The sequence below is a fragment of the Cladophialophora bantiana genome (assembly GCF_000835475.1).
Source record: "Cladophialophora bantiana CBS 173.52 unplaced genomic scaffold supercont1.3, whole genome shotgun sequence".
Classification (NCBI taxonomy): domain Eukaryota; kingdom Fungi; phylum Ascomycota; class Eurotiomycetes; order Chaetothyriales; family Herpotrichiellaceae; genus Cladophialophora; species Cladophialophora bantiana.
The window spans coordinates 2,102,280-2,113,566 of record NW_015971577.1 but is presented as its reverse complement, the minus strand read 5'-3'; the positions used below and the strand labels follow the sequence as shown (position 1 = coordinate 2,113,566).

At 53.0% G+C, this 11,287-nt stretch overlaps 3 protein-coding genes across 3 annotated transcripts; all 3 read left to right on the top strand.

The window, feature by feature from the left end:
• Nucleotides 1-144: 144 nt before the first annotated feature.
• Nucleotides 145-669, top strand: Z519_02666 (uncharacterized protein; the record flags this gene model as incomplete). The annotated part of the gene is made up of 2 exons (XM_016760422.1): nt 145-343; nt 443-669. The coding sequence occupies 2 exons, from the start codon at nt 145-147 to the stop codon at nt 667-669; spliced, it is 426 nt and encodes a 141-aa protein (XP_016623943.1).
• Nucleotides 670-1,787: 1,118 nt separating this feature from the next.
• Z519_02665 (uncharacterized protein) lies at nt 1,788-7,158 on the top strand (the record flags this gene model as incomplete). The annotated part of the gene is made up of 2 exons (XM_016760421.1): nt 1,788-6,119; nt 6,166-7,158. The coding sequence occupies 2 exons, from the start codon at nt 1,788-1,790 to the stop codon at nt 7,156-7,158; spliced, it is 5,325 nt and encodes a 1,774-aa protein (XP_016623942.1).
• A 690-nt stretch (nt 7,159-7,848) lies between these two features.
• On the top strand, nt 7,849-11,286 carry Z519_02664 (uncharacterized protein; the record flags this gene model as incomplete). Its single annotated transcript, XM_016760420.1, has 1 exon — nt 7,849-11,286. One exon carries the CDS (start codon nt 7,849-7,851, stop codon nt 11,284-11,286), a length of 3,438 nt encoding a protein of 1,145 aa, XP_016623941.1.
• Between the last annotated feature and the right edge of the window lies 1 nt (nt 11,287).

Genomic DNA, 11,287 nt, shown 5'->3' with positions numbered 1-11,287 from the left:
GGCGAAGTTAGTGGGGCTTACCCGGGCGACCTCGGTCTTGCATTCTCCCTCTTTCTACGAAGTACCGCAGAACTGTTCTCACTCTTTTGTCAACCTTCTTAAGGACTTCGCAAACTATCCACGTGAACGCGCCCACCTGTAACAATGTCGAACGCACAGGAAGATAGAGTGGCCGAAGCCCACAAAACATTCTACGACCAGGGTTTCCAGATCCGAACCGCCGTTGCTGGCTCCGAACACGTCCAGCGGTCTCTCCAAAACAACTCGTCTGATTTCGCTCGGCCGATGCAAGATCTGGCTACAGAGGTAGGATGGGGGATGATCTGGGCCCGGCCGGGACTTGGTGAATCCCTCTCCCCTTCATACGAGACTGTTTCATGTTTGAAAGAGTCATTGCAATGATATTCTTTCCATGTTGGAAGAGGCTAACATGGCGTTGCAGAGCGCAAGACTAGAAGTTTGCTGAATATCGCTATGCTCTGTGCTCTGAACCGAATGACTGAGCTAGCTGTGCATGTCAGAGGGGCGGTTCACAACGGTGCGAGCGAGGTGGAGATTCGAGAGACCATCATGCAGGTTGCAATCTATTGCGGATTTCCAGCAGGTCTCGAAGGGGTACGAGTCGCCGAAGGAGTATTGAAGACCATGCGAGAACAGAAAGACTCTTGACTGGGATTGAGGGAAGCCGAAAGAGCATCGACAGTGACTTCCACGGGATGAGGAGAGCGTGCTGCATGTGCGGTTTCGGGAGTGAGAAAGAAGCTGAGGATGTTGGGGATCATGCCATCAAGACACAGTAACTTATTTGTTTCACTCTCTGTAGTCTTGGTGAGGTAAGGCCAGCATGTGGCTGGTTCTGGCTTGATATCGCACGGAGAGGGACTCTTCTGGCCACGGGAAATGATAGTGGCTATTGGAGGGAGGCAGACCCCTGGGCAGCTCTGATATAGAAAGAGAGAGAGCATGCGCAGAGCTGAGGAGGGTCTAATTTACAATGTAACAAATTTAAAGGTCGCAGGATCAGTTTTTGGCCGGCACTGAGGCGTGGTTTGCTTTGGTTTGAGCAGTCTGTCCGAAAGTACCGCAGTTGAGTCAGAGGGGGGGGGGCAGATGGGGGCCAGTTTGGCGTTATGATGGCTGGTGGATGCGGTGTTAGGTATTATCAGGCACCAATCAGCCCTGGGCCTCTACCACACCGAGGCGAGGCCCTAATTCGGTGCCAATGTCGGCAGCCGCAGGTGGGCACAGGTGGGCACAGGGCTCCTCGGCAGCCTTATTCCCCGATGCTAATTGAAGCTGCTCAAGTCTCTGGGAGTCCCTGCGATCCCTGCAGTCCCTGCTCGCCTGTATTCATCATTGTCCGCATCCCGCTGACGGCCAGCACACCAGACGGCACCAACACCAGCACCGCACATCTCGACATTTTGCCCGTTTGGCAGCCTTGATCCCGCATCTATCCATTCAATATTGTTCAGATGGATCATACGCCACTCGTCTCGCTATCATTTACATCTTAGCGCTCATCACTGCACCGCGCTGACATTGGTCCAATCCCTCCGAAAAAGCCCATTGCACATTCGTTCGTGGCCGAATACCCCGTACATTATTCCTCTCAGGCTGCTTGCGACCTCAGATGACTCGGCGCAGCGCATCACAACCTCCCGCTAAGTGATTCGCGCTGTTGGCCTCTGAGCGACCTCGAACATGCTCAGCGACATCCAGAGCCGACTCTGCGTGGACTCTGCCCTCTTGCCTCGCCATCGCGTCTTCCATCAGCTGCGCTGACCATGGCCAGCTATCACCAAAATGGGCAGCCTTACTACCCTTCGAGCAACCACCCTTCGTCCGGCCAGAATAGTGGCCATGTCCCCTACGCTTCGCAATCAATGTACCCTCCAAGACCTCTCGAGCGCTCGCCGAGTTTTGATGCCGGGGATGACGAACACTACTTCGATGGAGAAGAGCAACCGCGGGGAGCGCAGAGACACCACTCCTATGCTCCACCACCCGCAGGAGCAGGAGCGAGTCCTCCTGTGAATAGGGCCATGTCGGCGGCGAGCCAGCAATCATCGGTCACGATGCCATTCCGGACAAACACACAACATGTAGCTTTGGGCGGGTATCAGCATCAATATCAGACTGCCGTGTCCGCCCACGCACCCTACAATCCCGCCCAATATCATCAGCAGCAGCAACAGCAGGCTTCTTACAATCCACAACTCTATGCCGCCCCTCAGTCCGCCCATCCCACAAGCACCTATCAACCGTACGTTCCAGCTGCGTATGGCGATCCGAACCTCGCTCGTCGCACCTCAGTCTACAACAGCTACGGGTCCTACGATGCGAACTCTCAGTATAACTACTCTTCGTCCCAACCGCCCCCGCCCCCCCCTCGCTCCGAGACTGTTGCCTTCCCCAATCCACAAGCCTACGGCGCCTACCAGCACGATGTATCCCAGCAATACCCCGTCCAACATCACGGTGTGTCGTCAACTTACTCTCCGCCAGCTCCTATGCCCCCTCCGCATGGCAGGACGGCGAGCATACCAGAAGAAGCATATCCTTATCCTACGGGCTCGTCGGCAACATATCCAACCTCAACCCTCACTGCCTATTCGTCTCCTGATATAAACCGCAATTCCTCATTTGCGAGCCGCATGAGCAATCAATCAGCTTCGCCTCAACCATCCCTCCCTACGCCGCCGAGTAGACATCCTTCCAATAGGTCCCCTCAGCGTACGAATACGCTAGACCGACATCCACAAGGCAGATCTCTCCCGGGTCTTCCGTCAGAGCCGGAGTCCGACAATGACTATTTTAATTCCACAGAGCCGCGGACTAGTGGAGCACGCAACACTAATTTGACTGGCTATGATGATCTGATGCAAGATCTTAACGAGGCGATAGGACAGACCTCGAGACATACAAGGTCAGGTAGTGATTACAGACATCGCAATTCGAGAGATGAACGACAAGATGCCCTGTTTCAACAACCTTCGCCCACGCCCCAACTTTCCCCAGACGAGACACCAACGCATCTCAACGGGAATATCGCCTCTACGGGGGACGCCTATATCAATTATGGGGCGTTTACCGATGACAGTGACGCTGAGGCTGCGGCCGGGCTCGCTGCTCTGCAAGCCCTGGATGAACAAGAAAGAGCAGAAGACGCGCGCCGGCGTAGTGGCTCGGCCACCCTCTTTCCAAGCCAGCCACGAGCAGACGAAGCGGCTCCCAGACTTTCCTCCCAAGAGCAAAGCAGCGACAGCGATTACGCCGGCTACGGCGATTTAAGTCTCGCAGGTGGAGGGTACGCGCCTGATATGGCTTATGGCGAATCTGTTGTGTCCAACTACGCAGCCGCTGCAACGGCGATGCCGCAAAGTGAGATGTATGGGCAGTTGATCAACTTGAACACCAGAATGAGTTCGGTACGCAGCTCTGGCGTCTCGTCGGAAGGCAGGGAGTCGCAGACAAGCGGATTCGAGTCGATTCCGCCACTAGAGAGCCTCCATCCCTTCTCTTCCGCGCATAACGTTGCTCGAGTGGACACTGGAGGCACAGGCGGTCTGACAGAACCTAGTCCGCACCCCAGACGGTTGAGTTACGAAGACGGAGATGAATCAACCATGATTGAGGCAGAAACCAATCGGACTTCTGCAAGCTCGAGTCCATCACGAGAAGAAATGCCGGACCTCTTCTTCCATCCTGGCATGAGCCAGCAGCGTCCGCTTCCACCTCCTCCTTCGCTTTCAGATCCGGGTTTGCGAATACCGCATCTGATGCCTGCTGGCACCTATACTCAACAAAGCCGATTCTCTCAATACACCGATTCCAGTACACGCGCGTATCCAGCAGTTCCAGAAGCCTACCCCGGCACGCTACTGACCCCAGCAAGTGTTCCTCGATCTACCTCGTTATCAAGTGCACGAAGTGCTCCTAGGGTTGAACAGGTTAATCGCTCGAAAACAGATGCAGACCGTCAGAGGTTTCTGCGGCAGCAGGGGAGACCGGCGTCTGACCTGTATGACATCTCTAGCCCGCAATCTACCGTAGCACTGGACCTTCCAACAATTCCGCGGAAGCGGTACAACCCGTCCAAGCTGACGACTGATCAATTTAAGAAATGCTCGGAACCTTGGGCGCTTAGCTCGATCTTAGCGTGGATCAGGGAGCTGGCTGAGGAAGAAGTCGATCTCAAAGAAAATAACATTGTTGAAGGCATCGTTGCACTTTTTATGAACAAAGTACCAACAATGTACATTACAGAGGCTGAATCTCTAGGAGAACGAGTTGTCAACCAAATGTTGGACGCAAATGCTCTCATGAGAGAAGAGGAATGGGTCAAATTCGGACCTGGGACGATGTCGGGTGTTCTATATCAACTGACAGGCACCGGGTGTTATTCTTCGAAGTTGCATTTGTACCATACCCGTGGTCGGTGTTACTCTTATCACTGCATGAGAACTCTCAAGAAACTCGATCTCGACACCCTGCCCGTTGAGAAGAAATCTGAAGACTGGGCTACATTCTACAAACTCAAGAAGGAGGATATTGAGACACACGACAAGAAAGAAATTGAACGCCAGAATGTCCTTCACGAAATCGTCACAAGCGAAGACCTTTATATTAGCCAGCTCGATGTACTCAGGGTCTTATATCGGGATCGTCTTTCTGGTGCACAACCGCCTATCGTACCTACTAAGAAGCTACCGACATTTCTCAGGGAGGTGTTCGGTGGCGTGGACAAGGTCAAGAAAGTCAACCAAGACTATCTCCTAGGCCAGCTCAAGTACCGACAGACTGAGCAGGGACCTTGGATTGTTGGCTTCAGCGACATTTTCCGTGAATGGATACGAAAAGCTAGGCCTGTGTATATAGAGTACGCTTCAAACTTCCCTCGAGCGGATTACCTCATGCGGCGAGAAGCCGAACGAAACATTCCCTTCAAGAACTTCCTTGACCAGGCCCGAGAGGATAAACGATCAAATCGGTTAGGCTGGGATAATTATCTGAAGGCTCCAATTACCAGGCTGCAGCGCTACAGCCTATTACTCTCTACTGTCCAGAAGAACATGTTGAAGGACTCCGAGGAGAAGGCTAACTTGGCCTATGCTCTGGATGAGATTCGAGCCGCCACTTTCGAATGTGACTCTAAGTTTGCGGAGATGACCAAGAAGATGGAGTTGATCGAAATGCAAACCAAACTGAGGCTTCGACCACCTATGGAGAAGGAAGTTGAACTGAATCTTGATCACCTAGGGAGAGAAATCATCTTCCGAGGCGACTTGCAGCGTGCTGGAGGAAAAGGCTTTCAGTGGGTTGAGACACATGCCATTCTTTTCGATCACTATCTAGTCCTGGCAAAACCTCTCAGCCGTGATCGCAGGGAGGGATATTACGACGTCTCAAAAGTCCCGATACCGATGGATTTGCTCGTCCTTGAAAGCTCCAACGACCCTGCTGTTGTGAAGTCCTCGATGAAGGGAATCGGAGCAGTCACTACCACCGTCGCACCCCGTGGCCAAGCAACCCCTGATAATCGGCTTGCGAGAGCGCAGTCTACTGCTAGCGGCGGGACTCCAGGCCCATTGACACATACAAATACCAATCTCTCGATAGGTTCAGGCAATGCAAGCCAGAGCATGGTCCCCATCACCACCCTGGAGTCGGCCAGTTCGAAAGAGGAGAAAATCATGTACCCGTTCCGTGTCAAGCATCTTGGCAAGACCGAAACGTACACCCTCTATGCCCCCAGTGCCCAAAATCGGCAGGATTGGTGTGAGGCCATAATTCAAGCGAAAACGAGGCATGCCGAAGCTTTGTATAAACAAAATGCCGAACCGTTCAAGTTGCGAGTGTTGGCGGACACAGCTTTTAGCTACGATGGCCTGACGTATCCCGCAAGGCGGATCTTGATTAAGGGGACCCCGTTGGACAGGGCTATCCAAGAAGCCGAGAAGAAGTTCGAAGGCCAGGGCCGACCAGCACCGGTCTGCCGAGCTCCTGTCAACTGCGCCACTGTGTTCAATCAACCATATGGTCGGCTTATGTGCGCTGTTGGTACCGACTACGGCGTGTACATCTCCGAGTATCAAAATTCTCGGGGATGGGTCAGGGTGAGTCTATATCTGCGGTGACTTTCAAAGCGACTAACATTTCTAGGCTATTCAAATGCAACGAGTGACCCAACTTGCCGTCCTAGAAGAGTTCAACCTTTTTTTGCTGATCTCAGACAAAGCTCTCATTGCCTACCATCTCGACGTTGTTTGTCCACCAACGGGCAATCCTATCACCCAAAATGACGCCTCGAGCCGAAAAGCGCCACAGAAGCTGTCTGGCTCCAAGGACATTGGCTTCTTTGTGACGGGCAGGATGAAAGAACGGACGCTCGTCTTCTACAAAAAGCGGGATGGGATAGCGTCGACCTTTAAGGTGCTCGAACCCGTCCTGCAAAAGAGTACTACTACTCGGTCCCGATTCTTACCATCCGCATCGCGACGTGGGCAGACGGAATTTTTCCGAGAATATGACGAGTTTTACATTCCGGCCGAGTGCTATGGATTGAATTTGTTCCAGTCGAGCTTGGCTATATCGACCGCAAGAGGGGTGGAAGTATTGACATTGGAGAAAAAGCAAACGTGGAGTGTGCCGAACCTGCGAAGCGAACAGCCGGAGACACAAGCCCATCTCAGTTCGATTGCGACTCGGATCAAAGACCTCAAACCGCTGGGGATGTTCAGGCTTGGAGAGGCAGAGTTCTTGGTCACTTTCGAAGAATGTGCCGTCTATGTTAACAAACATGGAGACATTTCACGAGGAGTCGTGATGGAGTTTGTGGGCCGCGCCAAATCAGCATGTCTCTACAACCAATATTTGATTTTGGTCGACGACGACTTTGTGGAGATACGAGACGCCCAGAACGGCCGGCTGAAGCAAGTGATTGCTGGGAAAGACATCAAGCTACTGGACGACGGTGGCGGTGGCTCAGGAGCAGCCCAAACTCAGACTCAAGCTATGTTAGGAGGAGGAATCAACGGACTCGGGCTCAAAAACTTTGGGAAAGCTCCACGGACGCCGAAGCTAGTCTTGCAACATCCAGAGTATGAGAAGAGCCACCTCGTGGTCGAATTGTTGTTGACCACGGACCCGGCTTGAGACGTACGGCGCTTCTTGGAAAAGGGGAGTTGAGGCCAGGGCCATGTCCTACTTTATTCCGCAGTAATGGTGATTAGCATGTTTTCTGGGTACTTCAGGAGGGTCAATCGAGGGACGGGAAGCTCATGACTGAATGAATACGAGTCCCTGATCTCTGACGCCCTTTTTGGTCGGGGGCGATCACGGCCTTTTACCGGGCTATTTGACGGTGGAAGATATGGATTGGCAGATCTTGCATATAACTACATTAGAGAAATCGACTCTCAATATTCTTCATGGCGATGGGAGACTTCTTCGGACCTCTTCTAGGCACCACTTGTTACGACCCCTTGATAGAATGTCGGGTGTCGGTAAGGCTGAGTTTCCCCCAGTTACCTACGGACTCGCTGAGCACGTACCTCGTACCTTTCGGAGAGGCTCTGGATGCCAAGAGGGCTCCTGGCTTTTGGCCCCAGCGTCTTCCAGGAACGACCATAGAGGATGCTTTTTGATGGACACTACCGACATGCTATGTTCGTATTGAGATGCTCCAGGCCATCTAGAGAGCCTACATCCACCTCTCCACCAGAATATGACGCGCAGAACATGATATGCGCTGTCCTCACCCGACGCGGAAGTGACCTTGTCCCATCACCACCCACGTCCCGCTGACAACCAACTTGCGGCTGCCTCGTCTGCCTCGTCTGCGCCATGTTGAGCTCGTTTGTACAGAAGTTCATTGAGCAGTCCTCCCTGTCCCCGGCCAATGACAACCGCCCTTCAAAGGCCTCTCTTTTTCGAGACCAGTTCAGACTTCCAGCCGGTCAAAATCCACTGCACGAGATCACCGCTGAACTATACCTGCCTCTTCCTTCGACCCCGGCGGGGGGCCCTATCACCTCCGGAGAGAAATCGAGGGACAATGGCAACAAATACGTGGGCGAGCTACACCTAAGTGAACACTTCCTGTGCTTCTCGACGATCCGAACTAGTTTCCTGCCCACTGCAAGCCATGCATCGTCCACCTCCTTCACGGGACCTACTCAAGGTGGAGGTCCAGGAGGCCATGGCTTTACGCTGCCCTTGTGCTCTATCCGAAGAGTCGAAAGGCTTAATAGCCATCAAGACAAGTTCTCGCTCGCCCTCACCACCTTCGAGGCCGTCCAGAGACCCCTGACCGAGAAGACCAAGGCGTTACAGCCTCCTCCCCGCAAGCTCATTCTCACCCTTGACGGGAGTCGCAACGCCTGTGAACGCTTCTGTGATGGTCTGAAGAAAGGCTTAAGAGAGGGTATGAAAGAGGTGGACAATCTGCGGCTTGTGATCTCTCAATGCTACTCGGAATACCTTCTGGACCCCGCTCGGGTGAAGGCCAAAGAGGAAGGAACGACGCCGCCTGATCCGCCTGACACTGGACTGGGGATGTTGTTCAAATACCCGGGAGACGCCAGGAAACTGAGAGACCGAAGCAAAATCAGGCTCTGGGGCGAGTACATGCGCGAGAACGGCCGAAATGCCACCATAGTGCGGCAACCAACTTTCCACAAACTTATCCGTGTCGGGTTGCCAAACCGGTTGAGAGGTGAGATATGGGAAATCTGCTCCGGTTCTTTCTATATGCGGCTGAGGAATCCCAACCTGTACGCCAAAACCCTCGCCAAGTTTACTGGGAAGGAATCCTTGGCCATTGACGAGATCGAGAAGGATTTGAACCGGAGCCTACCAGAATATCCCGGCTTTCAGAGCGAAGAGGGTATTGGGCGACTCCGACGCGTCCTCACGGCATACAGCTGGACCAATGAAGAGGTCGGCTACTGTCAAGCCATGAACATAGTTGTGGCTGCCCTCCTCATCTACATGTCAGAGTCCCAAGCATTCTTCACTCTCGGCGCCTTGTGCGACAGGCTCCTTCCCGGTTACTACTCCAAGGATATGTACGGCACTCTTTTAGATCAGCGAGTCTTCGAAAATCTCGTCGAGCGGACAATGCCCATCCTTTGGGAACATCTGGTCAAGTCGGACGTCAACCTGTCCGTTGTATCGTTACCCTGGTTCTTGTCATTATACATAAACTCGATGCCTCTTGTCTTTGCTTTCCGGGTGCTGGATGTCTTTTTCCTGGAAGGTCCGAAAGTTCTGTTTCAGATTGGTCTGGCGATTCTCCGTATCAACGGTGAAGAATTGCTCGATGTGAGCGACGACGGCTCCTTTATCTCTATACTTAAAAATTATTTTTCACGACTGGACGAGTCAGCCCATCCGCAATCGGAGAACGAAAAGTTGAGGGCCATCACCAAGTTCCAGGAACTCATGGTGACGGCCTTTAAGGAGTTTGCTGGCATTACACATGCCAGTATCGAAGAACTGAGGGATAAACACATCGACGGTGTCAAGGAAGGGCTTGCAACATTTGCCAAACGGACATCAATCCGGAACTTGGGACCAGAAAGTAAGAAACTTAGCGCCGAGGATCTCAGTGCTATCTACGATAGGTTCTTTGGCGTCCTGGCCGAGCGACAAGAGCGTGCAAAAGTTCGCGAGGCTGAGAGAAGAAAGCAGCAAGATCAGAGAGCGCGGCCAGGGTTATGGACACAACATTCGTCCCGTAACAACGACGAGCCTGCTCGCAACGCCGCGCCACTGCAGACTATGGACTACGATGCCTTTAGAGAGTTCCTGGCCAACACGGCCAAATGGGCTGTAACAGACTCGCCTTCGTCACCCAGCAAGGAGATTACAAGCCCCAATCAAAGCCAGAGGAAAAGGAGTAAGACAATGTCCCAATGGGGTTCAGGACCCGAACCTGCCGACCATGACTTTATGCAACGCTTATACGGTAAATGGGATGTGTCACATCAGGGAGAAATGACCCTTCAACAACTGGTTCGAGGCCTGGCCCAATTCAAGGGCACGACAGACATCATGAACTCGATGAGCTTGTTCTTCGATCTCTTTGACGACGAGGGTACGGGCAAAGTCGATCGGGAAGGCATACTTAGGATGTCTGAATCTCTCTTATTCCTTTCTCGGCGAGGTTTCGACGGTGCCATAACTCCCTCTGATACCGGCAACGGACTGGCTTCTCCTCTCTCTGCTTCAGACTCAAAGGAAGGCCTGAAATTGAGCACCAATGAAAAATTCCTAGGTAGTGTCAGCGCTTTCATCAGAAGATGTTTCGAATACGCCGATCCAGATGACGCGGTGGACACGGCAAGCGCAAAGCTCGAGGGACCAACCACCGATGGATCGACTGACGAAGGAGATCTACTCGATCTTACAGAAACACGCTCTCACCACAAAATTGTCACATCGACCAAACCAACGGAGAAAGATCCCCTGTCGGAGGCGACACCGCCGCATACGCCCTCGCTCTCAAGCGCCCAAGAAAGCCGTATATCCTCGTCCTCTCGAGCTGCATCGCACAACCTCGCCCTCGATCCCAACAAGCCACTACATATCACCCTCCCGACTTTCCGCATGGTCATTCTCGCAGATGAACTCCTCGAGCAGTTCTTTGAGACGTTCTTCCCACAGTCTTTCCGTCTGAGCGATATTCCCCCCAACGCCAGTTCTTTATCATTGGCGTCAACCACCAATACGCTCTCAGGAAATCTAACCACATTCACGAATCTAGGCACGCCCGTCAAAAACTTACTCAACGGCGTACCCTCAAACAAGACTCTACCTGACGTCGGCCGCGCCGGTGGTATTGTGGAGCCGGGCTCTCGCGGCCTTCGAGGTGTTCTAGATAACATAGTGAACGACGGGATGCGCATGGCGGCTGAAATGCGGAAACGTATGGATGATGCGCAGAGGGAGTTCGAGCGGAACGCCCGCGAGCACGGGCAAAAACCATATCGAGATGACGAAGACGACGATGAGGAGTATGATGACAAGGATACGGGGATTGGGAAGAGAGACCAAGAATTGTTGGAGGGGGCCGAGGTTGCTAGTATCCGAATCGCTCCAGGTCCTGGTGGGAGTATAGGTGAAGGAGGTGTGAGAAGTCGAGCGGAGAGTTCTACGACGCTGAGTTCAAAGGGAAGCGGCAGTGGCAGTGGCAGCGGGATGGGAACATTAAGTCGCAAGACCACGGGCAGTGCGCATAGTGTGAGTATTTTGGATGTCAATGATACAGATTCGAAATGAT